The sequence below is a fragment of the Xiphophorus hellerii genome, chromosome 12 (assembly GCF_003331165.1).
Source record: "Xiphophorus hellerii strain 12219 chromosome 12, Xiphophorus_hellerii-4.1, whole genome shotgun sequence".
Taxonomy (NCBI): domain Eukaryota; kingdom Metazoa; phylum Chordata; class Actinopteri; order Cyprinodontiformes; family Poeciliidae; genus Xiphophorus; species Xiphophorus hellerii.
The window spans coordinates 71882-92471 of NC_045683.1; the positions used below are offsets into that span (position 1 = coordinate 71882).

The following is a 20590-nucleotide window of genomic DNA, read 5'->3' on the forward strand; positions in this document are numbered from 1 at the left end:
ATATATGTTCACCTTTAGGAAGGAGTTTCACTGATTCAAAAACTTGTTATTGCATTTATTATCTCTAATGTCCACATGCTCAATTTGAATCTTATGGAGTCTTGGAATAAAGAAATTAGGTAAATAGTTTTTAACTGACTGAATGAGGACATTAGGGAAACTATATAAAACTTTTTAATAAATTGTTAGTGAACAATCAGCTCCATACTTCCTGTTAAATTCCTCCAAACGTAGAATATCACCGTTTCCATCCAGTAAATGAGTAATTGACCAGATTTGTTTATTCCACCAATCTTCTAGAAACATAGATCTTCTACACATAGAATGGCTCTGTTGTTCCACAGTGGAACATTATGAGGCTGAAGTTGTTTAAACATTAACTTCCACTGTAACAAAACCTGTTGGTGGAAATTAGAGAGTTGTAGGGAGTTTTGATAATTCAAAATCACATTTCAATAACAGCTCAATACCTCCAACTTTTTGAAATACGAACGACAGCATAACAAACCAAATAAGATCACCGTTTTTTAAAAAGGACTGAAGCCATCTAATTTTTAAAGCACCATTCATAATTTCAAAATCGACTGCCTTGATACCACCTTCCTCAAAATGTTTTAGCAAATCACTTTTTGTGATGTAATGGTGCTTGTTTTTCCAAATAAAATTAAAATTTAATCTGTTAATCTGTTTTATGATATTTGGAGGGACGGCTAAGGAATATGCAGGAAACGTCAGCCTTGATAAGGATTCAGTTTTTGTTCATAAAGTTCTACCAAACAACATCAAGCCTCTTTGAAGCCAAATATTTAAGGTTTTGCCACATTTATCAATGTTGTCTTGTAAATCTTTTCTTATGCTGGTAGCTTTGCATTTAGCAATCCACATGCCTAAGTATTTAACTTCATTTTTAACTGGAATATTGGAAATTGAAGAATCAGAACAATTATGGGTACTCATAATTTCACATTTATTTATATTTAGATGCAGCCCTGAGGCTTGAGAGAACAACTTTATTTCCTTTAGAGCTGGAGGAAGGAAGTGGGGAATGTGGGACACCAACCTCAAACCCTTCAACACGAACGCCCATCTGAAGGACAGGAAGGAGGAAGGAGAACCGGAGAACTGGGACCGGGCCGATAACTGGACATAAACATGGACATAATAAAACTAGAGTACTAACTGGACACAAGAAATAAACATAAACTAGAATCAGTAAGAAGCTCTGAATTAAAGTAAAATAATAATTTAAAAAGGCTAATATTATCAAATAAAGACAATGACGAACAAATAATAATGAAACTAGAATCAATGAATCAAAACCCAAAACAACCAAAGATCCTAACAGAAAAGGAGAGAAGAGGAGTCTGTCTGCAAACCAAAGAAAAAACACGACAAACTTATGAAAATAGAATAATAACCACTCTTTAATTTTAATCTCTGCAGGAACCTGGCACAGTTTTTCCTACTTAAGACAGAAAACAAGAGTTCAGCTCAGAGTGGATAAACTAGCCAGTTTAATACGGGACTAGTTAGGCGTTGTGGTTAGTTAGGAGGCACTGAGCGGCTAACGTTGCTAACGTTGTTCCTGTTGATCGAGTGTAAAGTCAATCCCAAAGACCTTCTTGTTGTCCAAATTTGTTCCAGATGAACCATTTATGAATAAATCCATTTATTCCAGGCCAGTGTTAACAATGACTCTGCCACAGCGTCAAAAACTTGAATGTCCTTCCGGGTTCAACACCTGTCAACTACTTGTCACCTCTTGGTTCATATACTGGAGCCGACAGCCCCATCTAGTGACCAAAAACCAAAAATACACATATTTGGCTCCGATAGTGGACTTTATTTTGAAAGTTTTACATACAGGAAGTTACAAATGGCGTGCTCATAAGACTAATAAAAAAAACAGTCAATCAGTTAATAAATAACTTGTCAGTGGGCTAATTATTAAATCGAAACATTCACATTTCACACACTTAATATATTCAATAATCATTGACTAAGGGGCGGAGCCTATGTGCCCCGCCCCTCTCTTGGGCGTGGTTAATATTTGTGTTGCTGGGGTTCATATTTACAGAAGAAACTGAATGTTTTGAATTCACACCTGCTGTGATGTCAGCACAGCAATGACATCACAGCCTGAAAGTTTGCTTCATTTCCTGTTTTTTCAGGTTTCTGCTCCAGATTCTTCACCTGCAGCATCAACTTGATCAACATTTCACAATGTCAGTTAGAGGTCAACGAAAATCGGTCCTGAAGGCTGACTGGCCAGTCAGAGGCTTCTGTTCATCGCAAGTTAATCATCTGCACACTGATTGGGTGAAGTATCCAAAGAGTAATTCTGTCCAATCAGAAGCTGCCACTTCCTGTTGCAAGATGTCCCGATAGGCTGACAGATGAGCTAAACAAGACGGCTGGTCTGTGCAAATCCTGCCAGACAAAGAGACAGAAATGAGACAGGAAGTGACGAGTTTTCTGACCTTCAGGAAACTCGTCACTTCCTGGTGGGATCCAAACTGTTCAACCTTCGTTGTTGTTTCATGAAACCATTTAAGCTTCAGGCTCCATTTAAAAGGAACTCTGCATTTTAAACCAAGTTTACCTCGACAACAGGAACCGGGCCGTTCCTAGAACCAAGAAACTGAATGTCTTTGTCCGGTTTGGTCCAACCAGGACAAAGATCTTCCTGGGAAGTTAATCATGTAATATTCGGTTGCTAGCTCCTCTGACTAAGTTGACCTTTAACCTTTGACCTCCAGCACGAAGAACCGTCCCAGGTCACTCGGTACCTTTGGCGCTGCCGTCCAGAAACACCTTGATGTAGGACGTGGGGACGTATCCCTCCTCCTCCAGGTTCCTGCGGACTCTGGTCCAGCCGTCTCCTTTGTCCTCCTCCACCACAGACAGCAGCTCCCCCTCCACCATCGACAGCGTTCCTTCGTTCTGACCTGCAGGACGAGTCAGAGCGAACCAGAACCAGCGTCACAAACGCCTGACAGGGAGCAAAGCCCATCAAAAGCTTCCCGTATCGCTGTTTTAGCGGGAAAGTCTGTATTTGGATTTTTAGCTGTTTCACCCAGAAAACATCTTTTAGTTTTCCTGCCTGGTGAACTTTGACTCAACGGAGGCCAACAATCAACAAACGTTACATTTTGTCAACACCGTCATCAAAATCTGCAATACAGATCAATATATTGATGAAGTCATTAATAATCAAGATCAGCTCCAACCAGCTGGGTTTAAAGGGACTCAGGGTTTCAGCTGTTTTGCAGTTTTTTTGGCAGTTTGTTCCAGATCTGTGGAGCATTGAAGCTGAATGCTGCTTCTCCTTGTTTCTGTTCTGGTTCTGCTCTGCATCCAGAACCAGAACCAGCAGGTTGATCCAGCAGCAGCAGATCTTTAATCTGTTTCTAAACGACCAACAGTAGATTAAAGTCTCTGAGTGAATGAATATAGAACCAGGTGGTGTAGAACTAGATAGTGTAGAACCAGGTGGTGTCTCTATCCTCCTTGTTCTAGTCAGAACTCCAGCAGCAGCGTTCTGGACCGTGGGGTTGTCAATCAGACCTGTGAAGACGCTGCTGCAGGAATCAAAGCCTGGATGAGTTTCTCTGATCCGAGTCTTTAGTCTCTGGTTCTGGAAATCCCAACTTCTTTGTTAAAAAGTTGGTAAATTTGTTTCAGATGTTTCAGTCTGGAAGGATTGTGATTCTGTCAACTGTTAAAAATAAAATTGCAGAAATGATGGTGATGATGATGATGATGATGGTGATGATGACGACGATAGTGACTGGCCGGTCCAAACTGAGACGGTACCTTGGAACGGGTACAGAGACTTGCAGGTTCCGATGCTCGGTAGCGGTTCTTCATCATCGAAGTCATCGTCAAACTCGGAGCTGCGCGACTTGAAGGTGATTTCGGCCGCCTGGTCCTCGGTGTAGCTGCCGTCGGGGCTGAAAGGAGAGCACAGTTCAGCCTGGGCCGGTCCAGAACCGAGGCAGAGCGGGTCCGTGGATAATGGGTTCCGATCACCTCTCTCTGCTGGCAGGGCTGCGGTTGTTCAGCTGCTTCAGGCTGCTGCTTCCTGGCGTTGTTGCCTGGGAGTTTAACCCGCAACCTCCGCTCTGCCTCCCGCCACCATGATCAGACAGACCACCGTCCATCTCCGAGAGCCACACCTGGACCCAGAAACACAGTAGAACCCGGTCGGTACCAGAGTAAACTCAGAGAACCGACAGAATATATTCAGAGTAATCTGGCGGTCCTCTCTGCTCCGCCCACCTGGCTCCGCCTCAACTCCTCCTCCAGTCGCTGCAGGTTCAGCTTCACTTCCTCCAGTCGAGGCTCCAAACTTCTGGCGTCGCCCATCTGAGGACTTCGTTCATAAACCTCCCTCATCTTCAGCAGAGCATCTCTGAAACACAGAACAGTCCCAACGGTCTAGCAGAACCAGAACCTTCCCCAATACAGGTCTGGTAACTAGTCTTACTTAGTCACCTGTAACTAAGTATGACTAGTTATACTAGTTGAGATGCACCATCTAGTCGACTCGCTGCTGTGACGTTTCATGTCGAGTCGACGGGTCGCGGTTACTGACAGAGTGATGAGGAACTAGGTGAGTTTGTCTGCTAGTGTGAAACATAAAAATAGAAAATAATTTAGCAGTAAAAGTTCTGCAGACTCCAGCCCAGGTTTCCAGAATGAGGCGTGTCGCGGCGCCGTGGGCAGAGCGGCTCTAGACCTGGGCGGTCCCTATGGGTCCCAATGGGACCCAATGGGTTCAATCCCCCCAAAGTTTATCAACTCATAAAACCGTTTCTATGACGTCACAGCGACTAGTCCACTCGACTTGTATCAGGTTAACCTCGACTGTTGTTGAACTGCCACTTTTACCCAGAGTTGAAACTCAGACAATGTTTCAGTGAAACAGGAGCTTCAGTTTTATTGGATATTGTGTTTATATAATTACTTGCCTTTTACCAAATACTTGACTCTGATTTGAGTAATTTCTTGGATGGCTACTTTTTATTTTTACTTGAAAAAAATATGTTGAAATAGTACTACTCTGACTGCAGTACTATGAGTTAGTAGTACTGTGTGTACCCTACGTTGCCCCCTGCCGTCATGTGTTACCTTTGCTCTCGCTCTCTCTGGATCTCCTGGTTGATGCTGTTAATTCGGGCCAGAAGCTTCTTGCGTCTCTGCTCAGGAGGAAGCTGGCTGCCGTCAGTTACACTGGAACCCTGAATGGAGCGGGAGCAACCGTTAGGAAACGCAGCAGAGCTTTGAAACTCCAGGATTTAAATGACCAGTGACACACTGACCAGCTTTAGGGACAGCTGTCCAATCAGGAGAGCATGAAAGAAGCAAAACAAATGAGTTAAACGCTCTGATTTAGCAGAAACATTCGCTCTCTGAGCTTATATACTGTATTTAGATATACAGTACAGACCAAAAGTTTGGACACACCTTTTAATTCAATGAGTTTCCTTTAATTTCATGACTATTGACATTGTAGATTCACACTGAAGGCATCAAAACTATGAATAACACATGTGGAAATATGCACTAAACAAAAAAGTGTAAAACAACTGAAAATAGCCCTTATATTCTAGTTTCTTCAAAGTAGCAACCTTTTGCTGTGATTACTGCTTTGCACACACTCTGCATTTTCTTGATGAGCTTCAACAGGTAGTCACCTGAAATGGTTTTCACTTCATAGGTCAACCTGCCCTGTCAGGTTCATAAGTGGGATTTATTGCCTTATAAATAGTCATGAAAATAAAGAAAACCCATTGAATTAGAAGGTGTGTCCAAACGTTTGGTCTGTACTGTATATATAGATATATAAAAGTGACATGCGATGAGGTTCATAGCTGGTGAGGCTCTGACTTAATCATAATCATATTTACAAATATAGACCCCCTGCATGTTATTGTTTATATGAGGAAATTTCGTGCATGTGGACAAAGCTGGAGGGCAAAAAGATGATTCTGCTACATCCAGAGCCGCCGTAGAAAAACCGTTAACTCAAGCGCAGCTACGTTGCCATAGCAACTGACAACAACGTCACAAAAAAAACACTGATATTCAGTCTGTTGCAGTGGTTTGGCTTTAGGCTTAATGTTTATTGTGAGATTATTAATAAGTGATTGATGCGGTACGAGGAGAAAACTATAAATATATCGCTGCACTTTACTGTATGGCTAGCTCCGTGGCTAGCTCCGCGGCTAGCTCCACGGCTAGCTCGCTGTTACTGTCTCTTACTCTGCAGCTGTGGAGTCTCAACGTCTGGGATCATTAAACCCTGATGCCCTCCAGGCTGAAGGTTCGGTTGGGTAAAGATGTTTCTCTGGGAGAGAGACCTGATGCAAACCCAGGAGGGGCAAAACTCTGAGGAACAGGTGAGGATGATCCATCTGTCTGTGTGTGTGTGTGTGTGTGTGTGTGTGTGTGTGTGTGTGTGTACCCCTCTCTTCAGGCTTCGGAGACACTGCTTCCTGGTTCTGGACCCAGAGCTCATGAGGTCACTAAGCCGTTGTGTGATTGGCTCTCTGGAGCCTGTGGGTGGAGACTGGGAGGAGTTGATCACCTCTCCAGGTGAAGGTGAGGTCGGGGGCGGGGGTGGTGGTTGCCTTGGCGACGACAGGAGATGCAGCAGCTGCAGAGAGACACAAAAGCTTCAGTTCAGGCAACCAGGTGACCCCCCCACCAGGTGACCCTCCCACCAGGTGACCCTCCCACCAGGTGACCCTCCCACCAGGTGACCCTCCCACCGGGTTTAATCCTTTCATTCTCATGTTTTCTTAGAAACCTTCAGGATCTCCCAGAGAAACCGACCGGGTCCAAAGGTGTGTGTGTGGGGGGGGTCACCTTGTTTTTCCGTAGGAAGGGCCACAACTTCCTGCTGTGTTTTCGCCCCTCAGCCCGGTTGTCAAGGTAACTGGATTCAGAGATGCTCCGCCTCATGTTGGCGCTGTAATCTTCAAACTCAACGTCGCCTGGAGGGTCGAAGCCGGATTTATAAACCTCCACCACATGACCGGTGTCCTGCACACACACACACACACACACACACAGATGATGATCCATGGATCAGCTGCAGCTCTAAAACCCTCCAGGCGTGGGCCTCACCTTCCTGGGCTGGATGCTTTCAGCGGCGTCCATCATGGCGTCCAGACTGCGGCTCGCCGCAGGAAGGACCTTCCGCTCCGACTCTGCCGCCGAACGCATCGCCTCGGCGATCCGCTCGATGCGACGCTCCTCCATGTCCTGAATGCGCTGCAACGACCAGACAGAGTCAATCTATGAGCAGAAGATCTATCAAACACTGAATCTATTACACACAGATCTATAGACTGGAATGTAGAATCTATTTATGATAGATCTACTGCTACATTCAGTCAGAAACAAAGACACACATCTAGTCACTTTCTGTGTTTGAGACTTTTATGGCAACAACGCTCTGCAGGTCAGAGGTCATCTGTAGGTCAGAGGTCATCTGCAGGTCAGAGGTCGTCTGTAGGTCAGAGGTCGTCTTGTAGGTCAGAGTGGCGAAAAGCCAGACGGATTTAAACCACTAGAGAACCTAATTGCTGTGGCACCGTTTGGCCTGCAGAGGGCAGCACTGAGACAGTTTTGGGTAAAATCATTTATAATTAAACACGTTTAGATAAAAATGTGAAAACTGAATCAGAAACATGAAGTTTTGTGAGAACAAACTGTTCTGCAGTTAGTCACATGACCTGAGTAAACTGTAAATGGTCAAATTGAAGTTAAACCAGTTAAACTGATTTAAAAGGGTTTCATCGAGTCACTTTGTTTTGTAATTCAAATTTCATTGATTTTCTGAATATTGTCACACATAAAGTAGAAACACAAACAGAAAAGGCTGCAGCTGTTACATCATATCAATGTTACAGTGTTGATTCAAAAACAAACAGTAGCTGGAAAAAGTTAGTTGTCCAGAAAAACCAGGAAACTTCGTCCTGATCAGTCAGCCAGAGGCCGGAGTTCTTATCAGTGAGTCCCGGTCCGAGTCCAGGTCCGTGTCCCGGACCGAGTCCCTGTCCGCGTCACAGGTCCATGTCCCGATCCAGGTCCGAGTCCCGGTCCGTGTCCCAGACCGAGTCCCTGTCCGCGTCACAGGTCCATGTCCCGGTCCAGGTCCGAGTCCCGGTCCGTGTCCCAGACCGACTCCCTGTCCGCGTCACAGGTCCATGTCCCGGTCCGAGTCCCGGTCCGTGTCCCGGACCGAGTCCCTGTCCGCGTCACAGGTCCATGTCCCGATCCAGGTCCGAGTCCCGGTCCGTGTCCCAGACCGAGTCCCTGTCCGCGTCACAGGTCCATGTCCCGGTCCAGGTCCGTGTCCCAGACCGACTCCCTGTCCGCGTCACAGGTCCATGTCCCGGTCCATGTCCGTGTCCAGGTCCGAGTCCCGGTCCGTGTCCAGGTCCGAGTCCCAGTCCGTGTCCCAACTCAGAACCTCCAACATTTGAAACCAAAATGGTGAAACCAGAGAACAGACCCTAACCTGCCCACCTCTTTCCTGTGTATTCTGGTAGGTATAATATCTATGTAGTACTTTTGTATTCTGGTAGGTATAATATCTATGTAGTACTTTTGTATTCTGGTAGGTATAATATCTATGTAGTACTTTTGTATTCTGGTAGGTATAATATCTATGTAGTACTTTTGTATTCTGGTAGGTATAATATCTATGTAGTACTTTTGTATTCTGGTAGGTATAATATCTATGTAGTACTTTTGTATTCTGGTAGGTATAATATCTATGTAGTACTTTATACTGAATACATTTACTTCTGTCACATATTTACCACTGACAGCACATTCAACCATTTTTCTTTTCTCAAATCTCTCTGCCATAAAAGTTTAGTATAACTTGACAGTTTATTAAACTGAGAGGCAATATGTTGATCAGGTGGTATTCTAATATAGTTCTATATATCATTTTCTACAATCGTTTTACATTTTGAGGTAACATAATGTCTCATCTGCAGACATTTCCAAAAATCTGCTCTACCTTCCAACTTAAATGTAAGTAAGTTTGTTGAAGGACATGAATTGCCCGTCTTTATACAAATCACCAAATCATGCATATACCATGTGAACACACACACACACACACACACACACACACACACCCACACACACACACACACACACACACACCTGTGTGAGATTTAGGCATCTCAAATGCCAGACAACAGAGTTTAGGATCCAGAAGTCTCTTTTCCTTAGGAACAGACAATTTCTCTAGTTTTATTCTCACTCTTTTACTTCCCAACAAGAAATGTTTCATCAAATGTTCATAGCTTTAAAATATCAAGTGGAATTGTAATAGGAAGCATCATAAGCACATAGCTACACTGAGGGGCAGTAATCATTTTTATGATGTTAATATTACCCCAGTGTTAGTTTTATCTTCTCCAACTTTTCAAAGTTGAATTTTTGAAAGAAAATTTAGTGAAGGTAAATCTTCCAAATCCCTCCTGAGTCACTTTGTGCCTTCAGGAATCCACTTGAACTGAAAATCTTTGACCAGGTGTGAATGACATGAAGAGGTTGTCATGGCAACAGACCCACTGTCTGTCACTCCTCAGACACAGGAAGTAAAGGACCGTGAATTTAACAAAAAAAAAAGCAAATACAAAAATGACGATAAATCAGTTTTACAATTTGTTTCCTGTTTAAAATACACAGCTTATTGGCCGTGTCTCGGTAATCCGTCAATCATTTTTCTAATATACAGCCTGACAGGAAGTAAGCCTTTCAAAATAAAACTACATTTCACAATAAAAATGGCCTGAACAAATATCAATCTTCTTAACTAAATAAGATAAAATAAAAACCAACCCATCATAAAAATAACTAAAATATGTCCTATTTATGGCTCCAACAGAGGATAATGGCTGGATTCAGATTTAGCTCAACCTGCGACCTTCGAGTTGTCATGGCGTCCATGTTTCTCCTTATTTATCCTAACGCTCGCTGCCAAAGTCTCAGTAAACATAATGAATAACAATGAGAGAACAACCCTGATGGGTCCCACGTGATCAATTCAAAAAGGATGAGATAGTGAAATTAGCCTTTAGTTCCTTATACTCTATTTTAACCCATTTAGTAAAAAATGGTCCAAATCCAAAATTTGAGTGAGCTGAGAAGAGACTTTATCAAACGCTTAGGACAGGGGAGCCCAAAGTGGGCCCTGGAGGGCCGACGTCCTGCATGTTTTACTTCCCTCCCTGGTACCAACAACCTTTCAGCAGGTCAACGTTCTTCTTAGGCCTCTAACGAGCCACCGTTGGATCCAGGTGCGTTAAACCAGGGAGAGATTGAAAGATGCAGGATCCCGGCCTTTGAGGACCCACTTTGGGGCCCCTGGCTTAGGAGATGGCAGACACTGGCTCCTCCTTTGACTGGAGGTGTCATTCACACCTGGTCACACCTGGTCAAAGGTGGAACATTTTCTAATGTTCTCCTAGGAGGAGCGGTTTTCACAAAGCTTGTCTGATTCTGATGAATAACTCCAGGAAGGACTCACAGCCAGAACCTGGGTTCATATTTTACTGTCCATGTTTAATAAACTAATTGGCCTCTAATTTATCCCAATCTTTTTTTGGAATCAAGGATATCGGAGCTTCATTCAGCTGTCCTCTCAAAAATCTCTTGATCCACCTTTTGTAACACTGGAGCCAGAGTGACTGTGGGTTAGGGGCCCTAATCTTCTCTTCTGTAATTGGTGTTTCCAACCCTCTACCTGCTCCTGAGAGCCTTGGCAGATTGAGTTTAGACAGAAAAACATCACAGTCTCCTTGGTTTGTCCCGTTAAAACACTGAGGATGTATATAATGTTTCATAATACTGTTTATGTCATGAAGTGCGGATGTAAGGTGAGGCAGACGCAGGTGGAACCAGGTAGATGAATGATGATGATTTAATGAACATAAAATCCAAAACAGTCCACAAACACCGGGCAGCACGGCCGAGCGGAAGCCAGGGCTCGACGCCGGTAGCAACCGGTTACACGAAGGGACTAGACGCCACAATGAGACGACAGCTAGACAGTATGACGCGAACAAACGACAAGGACCCGACAGAGACGCAGGCACACAGGTGGCATTAAATACACGGGAGGGTAATCACAGAAACGAGACACACCTGGGAACAATCAAGGGGAGGACAGGACAACGAAGAGACTCAAAGACACAGAAAACAATAAATAAATACACAGAAAAACACGGAACATGACAGTTTATGTCTTTAGCTGAGTTACTAGTTTCTCCTTGTTTAATGGCAGGGATGGTGTTAAAACCATCCTCTGTTTGGGCGTGTCGTGGTGGCGCAGGGGACAGCGCGACCCACGTTTGGAGGCCGTGAGTCCTCGACGCGGCCGGCGCGGGTTTGATTCCCGGACCCGGCGATATTTGCCGCATGTCTTCCCCTTCCTGTCAGCCTACGTTCATATAAGAGACACTAGAGCCACAAAAGACCCTGGAGGGGTAAAAAAAAAATCCTCTTTTTTAACTTGACTTGCTAATAATTTGCCCGTTTTCTCTCCTCCCTCATAGAATGAAGTTTTTAACCATGAACAGGGAATATTCCACATTTTTGTTATAAATTTAATTTAACTTAAACTTAAGCCCACAAATATCTCAATAAAGTAAATAATCATAACACCTGCCAAATTGTTTTCTTTAAGTTTCATTTTCAATTGTCAAATTTGACATAAACTCTGTTTTTTCTTCCATGAAGCATATGCAGTAAGTTTACCCTCAGGAACGCCTTAGACAAACCATTCTTCCCTCTGTGTCTTTAACTTGTTTTATCAGTGAAAACTGAATATTTCTCTTAATAAGAATAATTACGTCATTGTGAACACTAGAGCTGAAATGATTCCTCGATTATTAAAATTCCTCCAGGGAAATTTATCTGCCTCGAAGCTTCATTAAGTTATATTTTATTATTTAATGCGCCGTGTTCCGGCCGGGTCGTTATTTGCGTTGCCCAGCGCTCTCACTCCCGCCTGAGTTGTTGATGAAAGCTAAGTGTTAGCAGCATAAGGTCCAGTTTTCAAGTTCGGCCTGGGAGGATTTTATTGATTCATGATAATGTCCGGGTTTGTGTCGTTTTTGGGGGACCAATAAGCATCTTTAAAATGACTGGCGCCATGCCTGGAGTACGGCAGCTTTTCTCCTCCCGGAGCTGCTGGTTCAGAGCGAACGGCGGGACCAACCTGCAGGTGTATTTATACAGGTGAGCGGATAGACTGAACACGGCGGGCGGCTGAGCAGGTGATGGTTACAGTGTAAGTGTAGCTTTACGGATGAACCGGAAAATGTATTTCATATCGTCCCGGTCGCCACTAACGGATGGCGAAGCTCATCGTGGCGTTACAGAAATGATGCGTTTCTGTGTGTGATGAACGAAGGAGTCAAATCCCGTCGCTAACATGAACATACAGCTATAAATGTCTGGGCAAGGTCAGAGTTCAGGTATTAAACTCACTGAAGATGAATACAGAAACCAAAAGCTGGAGCATAGACATTTTTAGAAGTGTATTTGTGAGCCTGCCTCTTTATTATTAAATTAAATATAATTTCAGATTTCTGTATCACTTTTCTTCAGGTTAACTTGGAAAGTGAGCTGTTATTGTTCCAGGTTAGTTTTCCAAACTGCAGAAAAGTTTTTGTTAGAGAAGCTCAAATATGAAAAATTGGACTGATGTTGATATGTGATAGTAAAACTGCTGCTAGGTTAGATTTACCAGTATTTTATTTAATCTGTTTACTTGATTAATCATAAGAATAATCGATAGATTACTCGATTACTAAAATATTTGTTTACAACAGACCCAGTGAACACCTGAGTGAGAGATATGAAAAATATGTTCAACCTAACCTGTTTTAAACTTGGACTGTTCCCCCTCATCTTGGAGAAATATTGTGTCTTTAAATAAGCCAATATTTTGTGCCTTTTGGCTGGATTTCCACATCCAAGATGAGAATTTTCTATATTTTCCAGTCATTATAGATTATAGATTGATGTACGTTTTAAACCTGTAACGATATATCTCTGTCCCCTGATCCCCAACCTACTCTGAGTGCATCCATCCAAAAAGAAAACTATTTACATGAGCCATGAACGTTCCCGTCATGTAAATGAAAAAAAAACTATATGAAAAATAAAAAACAACTTAGAACCTACTCTACTGATGCTGTCTACGGCCGCTGAAGAGAAAACAGGGATAACTAAGAGAAAAACCCCTATGAGGTCGGTGGACTCTCGCTCTGAGAGTCACAGATCTAGAGTCACAGATCTAGAGTCACAATGTTTATGATGACAGAGAGCTCCGCCTCCCGACCGTCGGACCCAGCGTCTCCTATGGGGCCCCTAGGAATGACATCAGTCGGTTGAATTTGGGGTGTCCTCCCCCTGTTCGTTCTCCACCAGGTGTTCTGTTTATCTGTGCTACCCGTAAATCCGTCCTACCTTGTGGTGATGCGCACATGGATGCTTCGTCACATAGGGTCACCCTACCCTAACCCACTGTGGAACCTGTGGAAGTTTGGTTTCATGTGTTTTATTTCAGCGCAGATTACGGTAAGTTTTATTTCATTTATTTTATTCCTGGTTTTCATTAAGCTGCTGAATTACTTCATGGTTTTACTTTACATGACAGCAGCTTGTAAATATATTTAGAAATGGTTTTAGTTTGCCGTCTGCAAAGTCGTAGACAAGTTATTGTTCATCAGGACAAAGTACGTTGTTTTTTGAGCTATTTTGTCCTTATGCTTTAAAATATTTTAGTTTAATTACACTCTTTTTTATGATTAAACTTTGCTAAACAGAAGTTAGCGATAATAAGTGGGACTGAAGCTGTAATAGCTGTGTAATATTAGTGTATATGAATCATATCCTATCATTTCAGTGACCTGCTCAGTTCAGTGACACATTGTGGCTGCATTTAATAAAGTCTGTCATACAGCAGATTAATGTGCATAAAAGAGTCACACTGATCTGTATTAGTCTTTCATTTAATTCCAATAAAAACCTGTTTACTGTTTTATTCTTACTAACCTCTGTATTTAAAATATTTTAACAGGTAGGATATTCTAGTAAAGGATTAGTGCAAACATCTACAGCTTTTCATTTTAAACAGGTAGATATTCAGATGAAGGAAGTCATCTTCTTGTGGTTTCGTCATGGATAGAAATTGTTCCGATGCTAAGCTAACCATAACTGCTTTTTTCAGAAAAAGTTCACCAGCCTACACTGCTACCACACGTTCAGAGAACGATACCAAATAAAAGCGCCTTACCACAGTACAGTCATCTGGTGACATGTTGGGAACAGAGCGCCGTTAGCCAGCTGCCATCTTGTCATTTTGAATAAAACCTTCTCTTAAGAAAGAGTTACATGGAGCTGGCTTCCTCTGACTCTACTAATGTTCACGCCCCAGTCCCTCACCTGGTATATAACTGGAACCAGTGTGCGGTAGTGCTGGTGCTGGTCCTGGTTGAACTGGTTCAGACTGGTCACGTACTCCTTCCTGGACTCCTCAGCAGCTTGTTGCTTCTGCTGAGCCGCTTGTCGAGCCTGAAGCCAGAAAACATCAACTTCAGCTTTTAACACATTTGTTTCATTTCAGAAATCCGACTAATGTGGGTCAGAGAGGAAGACGGCTCTACCTTCAGAGAGCAGCGCTGAGGCAAAACACAGAGAGAGACATCAGGTCAGGAAAGGAGAAACTAAACCGCTGACTGCTCTGAACTGGAGCAGGTAAAGTGTGAGTAAAACCTTTTCTCCATCCGCCTTGTTGTCCAGCTCGATCCTGTCCGAGACGTGCTGAGCGCGCTCCGCCTCCTTGCAGTCTCGCTCAAACCGACGCTTACTCTGAAAAACACCCAGAACGTGGAAACAGTCTCAACCTTTCAGACGTGGGAACCGTTTCCCTGATGCGCGGCTGTAACAAAAACACCCAGCAACATGGCAGCCATACAGCCGGCACGTTACTGTGGTTCTCCAATGGAGCCCAATCACATGCTAACGCTCTGCAGCACATGAGCCACTAGGGGGCGTGCTCTCCCCATGAGGAGCAAAGACCACATGTGCAACTGATCCCTGGTGAGACATGAACCTGCAGCAGCTTTTCTGGGCCAGAGGCGCCGCTGACCATCAACAGGTAACGCTGTGACGCCTAACCCTACATTATGACGTCACCAGGAGACTCGGAACCATCCAATCACTGAACAGATGCTTAGACCAGTCAGTGTGCGGATGAGCCAAAACTTTCTTCAGTTGAACGGAAATAGCGCTGAAGTTTTAATCTTTGGACCTAAAGAGGAACAATCTAGAATTACAGATCTAGAGTCACAGATCTAGAGTCACAATGTTTATTCAACATTTCGTGCAAAGAATATAGAAATGACAAGAGGAGGAGTTGGAGCCAAATTGCTACCGTAGTTGATAAACCCGGTAACTTTTCAGCTGTTCTTCGTTAACGTGACATAAACAGGTTCTAATGATTTTCATTCAGTCAGGACTTTACGCTGACACTAGCCACATGCATTGCAGGTAGATTGTAGTAAAGCATTGATTAATGCCTGGTTTTAAAATTAGTTAACTGAACTTGTAGCCATTATTTTGTGCCCATTGTTGGACACCACAGGCAGGAACGAACCCGATGGAACCGTTATAGCTAGGATTTCTGTCGGCTAATGTGTGGTCTGTCAGGTTTTGAAAATGGGCCGACAATCGGCCGACAGCTCTAAGATCGGGTCGTCTGCGCTGGGCTTTACACTAAGGAAATGAGGTCAGAGGTCAGTGGAGAGAACCGGAGTTGAGCCTTTTTTCATTCGGTGTCATCAACAGAAAGAGAAAAAGGCCGGAAGAGACGATAATGCCGATAATTAAAATGAGGTTGATAGTTTTAATTTATCGTACGATTAATTGATTTATCGTTTATCTCGACAGGCCTAGCATCAGCATTGTGGGAGGAGCTACATGAATGTGGGAGGAGCTACAGCAGGGTGGTGGGCTTTATTCTGCTTCACATCTGCAGCAGACACAGGCGGAGCTGCAGCTCATCCAGCACTACCTCTCTGTTGCTATGGTTATGCAAAATAAAAAAGACGTGAGTCAATCTAGGTTATATATCTATAAATATCAAAAAGCATGATGGAGTCAAACTGTGACAAAGTGAATGAACTGAGATTGCTCGGGAGGGAGGGGTCAAAGGTCACTTACAGACTCCAGCTGCTTCCAGGAGCTTTCTATGTGCTGCTGAGCACGGCGGCCATCTTGGAAATGCTGAAATGAGAGAAATTTGTTGGAATGAGAAACGTCTGCAGGGTTCCTCTGACCATGAATGGGCCCCTGCTCCATGATCAGAGAGCAGGGTCCAGCAGACACCATCCTGGTGTGGCCCCCGGAGCCCCGGCTCACCGTCTTCCTCTCGGCCTTCAGCTCCTGCGTGTAGCGCGTCAGGTCGCAGGCAATCTGCGTGTGCAGGCAGTCGGCCAGGTCTTCTCTCTGAGCCGCCATGTCGTTCAGCTGCTGCAGCGTCGCCGCAAACGCCACACACCAGGTGAACCTGAACGAGCCAATCAGAGCACAGAGCCCGCTTCTGAATGGCCTTTGACCTCCACGGGCCAGCAGGTTACCAATGTCTAACATGACGGCGCTGACATAAACATGAGAACATCATCCAATAACATCCATGTTTCTTTCAGGTGGAGCCACTGACCTGCTGTCGTCTTCTCTGCTCCTCTTCAGGTGGAACTTCTTGGACAGGCTCCTGCAGATGGACGGGGTCAGGGTCAGGGTCAGGGTCAGCGTTAGGGTCGGTGGAGACGCTGAGGGCCCGCTGGATGCGGAGTGCAGGTGAACCTACCTGATCTGCTTGGCGTAGTTCAGCTCGATGTCGGCCCGCTCCTTGACGAACTTGGTGTATCGCTCCAGGAAGTCGATCCCCCAGCTGGTGTGTTTCTCCAGGTTATCAAACTGGTCCTGGAACAGCAGAAAAAGAACCACGTTTACTGGTTCACCTGCCATCTCACAGCTCAACACCGCTGCAGTCACCTGACGCCATCCAGGTGAGCAGCCAGTCCTCCTTACCTGGAGCGCCGGCTGCCCCAATGGCCTGGATGGATGGCTGTGTGTGGGGACCCACCGGTCCTCACGGGGAACCACCGGTCCTCACGGGGAACCACCGGTCCTCACGGGGACCCACCGGTCCTCACGGGGGCCCACCGGTCCTCACAGGGACCCACCGGTCCTCACGGGGAACCACCGGTCCTCACAGGGGCCCACCGGTCCTCACAGGGACCCACCGGTCCTCACGGGGACCCACCGGTCCTCACAGGGACCGAAGGCTAGTCCCCACCAGGGGAAGGAGCGCCAATAGGAGGTCAGAGGTTAGGGTACGAATCCCCACAAAGATAGCCTGACAAACGTGTGTGTGTGTGTGTGTGTGTGTGTGCGCCTGCCGGTGCAGCTATATAAATAATCTGCCTTCCTTCAGTCTCATGATGACCTTTAACCCCAACCCTTCAGTATCTAGCTGCATTCCTGGACGGTCCGTCTCCATGATCAGCGTCTAGGTGTCTCTCTGTTTCACCTGTAGATTCGCTATCAGCAGATCTACAGGTGTATAGATCTATACACCTGTAGATCTGACTGCAGCTGCTTTTAATTCCAGTCTGCAGGACCGGATCTATATGCTCTATTCTATGCTCTAGATACAAAAGACAAACAGGCTTGACGCTGAAGTGACTTTAAATTGTTTTGACAAAAAAACATTAAAATACAGGAAATTGATTGACACCCATCCTCTGATGTCATCAAAAGTCAGTCCAGAGTGCGGCCATTTTGTTTTAAAGGGAAGTAGATTTGACAATCATCCACATATAAATGAAGCCCTGAGGCCGAGCTGCCCCCCCCCAGCCCCATAATTATTATAAATGAGTTATTATAAAGGCTGTTAAGGAAGTTTTCTCAGCTCTGTGGTAGCGATGCTAAGGCTCTGTCAGTGAGTCGGAGGATTTCCAGAGTTTGTTCTCATTGGATGTGAATCTTTGAGGTCAGCAGAACCAGAACCGCCGGTTCATTTAGGCAGAAGATCAACTTTGGATGTTTTAGTGTCAGGGAACTGCAGAAGCTTTGCTTGTTAACCAGGTTAACCTGGTTAGCCTGGTTAGCCTGGTTAACCTGGTTAGCCTGGTTAGCCTGGTTAACCTGGCTGGCGCGTCAGATGGAGACATGAAGGTTTAAATCACGTTCCTCTGATTTGATCAACGACCTTAAAGCAGCAGCAGGGGAACAGCGCCTCCACCTGACGGGGAGGAGGAGCAACAGGAACAGGTGTGTTCGGCCTCTGACCCCAGAGAAGCAAACAGCCGCTGCTGCCCGGGGTTTTGTCTTGCAGGCTCCGTGCTGGCTTGGAAACCAGTTCGGGTTGAAACTGCAGTCAGGTGCAGGACAGAGCTTCCAGATTATTGATTATTGATCAGGAGATATTTCATCCCCTAAGCCCGCAGCGCCCCGCATCCTCCATGATGCTGCAGAGCCAGACGCTGTCGTCACCGCCGTGTTGCTATGGCAGACAGAGGCGCGAGGGCCGCTGCCACGCGCTCATGTGAGAACATGCACACCTACCCACAGTTCGGTGCCCCAGTTGCAGCTCATGGTTCCGATCTGCAGCGGCTCCGCCTCCCGGTACCGAACCTCGTTCAGCGCGACCTGCTGCTGCTGCTGCTGCTGCTGGCTGCGGCGCGCATCCTCCGGACGGAGCGGACCGTCTCCCCGCGCGGCTGTCCGTGGACCCGTCTCGCTGTCCGTGGACCCGTCTCGCTGTCCGTGGACCCGTCTCGCTGTCCGTGGACCCGTGTCGGTCTCGCGCCGCGCGTCCTCTCAGTGGACTCTGTCGTCACAGAGGGATGCTGAGGCTCGGTGTGGACAAATTCACTTGTTTCAGTGTGGCGCATGCGCAGTGACGTCAGTGGTGGTGCGAACAACATGGGACTCCCATGCATATCTACTCTGCTGAGTTCTGTGCAGTTCACGTCAAAGGTCTCCAGGGGTCAGGGGTCAACACCAGTCATTCATTTTTTAATTTTTTTTATTAAACATTTTGAACAAGTGTACAATATCACGTGGCATTCACCCTGTACACCACTGACTTCCAGTACAACTCTGAGTCATGTCACCTACAGAAGTTTTCTGATGACTCAGCGGTTGTCGGGTGTATAGGGGATGGAGGGGAGGGGGAGTACAGGACACTGGTGGACAGCTTTGTGGAGTGGTCTGAGCAGAATCACCTGAGGCTCAACATTAGTAAGACCAGAGAGATGGTGATTGACTTCAGAAGGAAGAAGATACCTTCACGGCCACTAAAGGTCAAAGGGGAAGTGGTGGAGGAGGTGGAGGATTACAAATACCTGGGAGTTGTAATCGGCAACAGACTGGACTGGGCATCTAACACTGACGCTGTGTGCAGGAAGGGGATGAGCAGACTCTATTTTTTAAGGAAGCTGAGATCCTTCAATGTGTGCAGCAAGATGTTGGAGACCTTTTATCACAGTGTTGTTGCCGGCGCCATCTTCTTTGCTGCTGTGTGTTGGGGAAGCAGCATCAGAGCCAGCGACTCTAATAGACTGGACAAAATCATCAGGAAAGCTGGCTCTGTACTGGGACTAAGGCTGGAGTCCCTGGAAACTGTGGTGGAGAGGAGGACACTGAAGAAGGTTCTGTCTATTATGGACAATAAACAGCACCCTCTCCACCACATAGTGGACAGACAGCGGAGCACCTTCTCACATAGGCTGCTCCAGCTCCGCTGTCGTAGGGACAGATACAGGAAATTCTTCCTGCCACAGGCCATCTCACTGTACAATAAAAGCTAAATCATTGTTCTGCACTAATCAGTCCGATTTCGCACAACTGCACTGTGGCACACTTGCTGTACATATATTTAAATATACATATCTGCATTTTTTTTAAATCTTTGCAAGGACTGCTCTAAGTTGCTTTTTATATTAACAGCATATTTTATTTTTATTTTGTCTACATTGCTACTCAGTGGTGGATGTTGTGTGTCTTGTCTCTATGCTATAACTGCGAAATAATTTCCCTGCTGGGATGAATAAAGTAATTCTATTCTATTCTATTCTATAACTCCATACTAAAAGGAAAAACGGTGTGGATTTTGATTTTTTTATTAACCTTGTAATAGGATGATGTAAACATCAGATTAATCTGTAGTCTCAGAAAGGAGATGAAGCTTTGATCACCTTGCTGTCGATCACTGCCATGTGACCTCTGTGAAAGGTCACCTGACCCTGGGATCTGGCTTTGGTAATCTTGGGCCACAGTTCTTCTCTTGCCAGCCGGTCTTCCTTAATAAAATCTGGAGCAAAACGCAGACCTTGTTCTTTGCACACCTCTGAATCCTTCGTCACTTTCCAGACTGTGTCTCGATGGCGCCTCCTGGTGAACTGCAGGATGACCTGACGGGTCCGTCCCTCTTCTTTTCTTCCTAATCGGTGGATTGTATCGATCACATCTCCTA

At 45.3% G+C, this 20590-nt stretch overlaps 1 protein-coding gene across 1 annotated transcript; it reads right to left on the reverse strand.

The window, feature by feature from the left end:
* Positions 1-1822: 1822 nt before the first annotated feature.
* On the reverse strand, positions 1823-18922 carry fnbp1a (formin binding protein 1a). Its single transcript, XM_032579307.1, has 19 exons — positions 18906-18922; positions 18679-18845; positions 16916-17031; positions 16769-16819; positions 16468-16615; positions 16270-16332; positions 14821-14916; positions 14712-14726; positions 14491-14619; positions 7135-7281; positions 6874-7050; positions 6470-6661; positions 5325-5339; positions 5134-5243; positions 4282-4414; positions 4033-4178; positions 3817-3953; positions 2790-2948; positions 1823-2430 (listed from the first exon to the last, which is right to left on the reverse strand). The coding sequence occupies exons 2-19, from the start codon at positions 18706-18708 to the stop codon at positions 2402-2404; spliced, it is 1893 nt and encodes a 630-aa protein (XP_032435198.1). The 5' UTR covers positions 18709-18845; positions 18906-18922; the 3' UTR covers positions 1823-2401.
* Positions 18923-20590: the final 1668 nt, after the last annotated feature.

Excerpts from the sequence above, each read along its gene's own strand:
- fnbp1a (XM_032579307.1), bottom strand. The coding sequence starts at position 18,708 with ATGAGCTGCAACTGGGGCACCGAACTGTGG. Across the intron at positions 7,282-14,490 it reads TGGTTCCAGTTATATACCAG|CGCATTCAGGACATGGAGGA; the intron begins GTGAGGGACTGG and ends TGGTCGTTGCAG. Across the intron at positions 4,415-5,133 it reads CAGAGAGAGCGAGAGCAAAG|AGATGCTCTGCTGAAGATGA; the intron begins GTAACACATGAC and ends TCTGTGTTTCAG.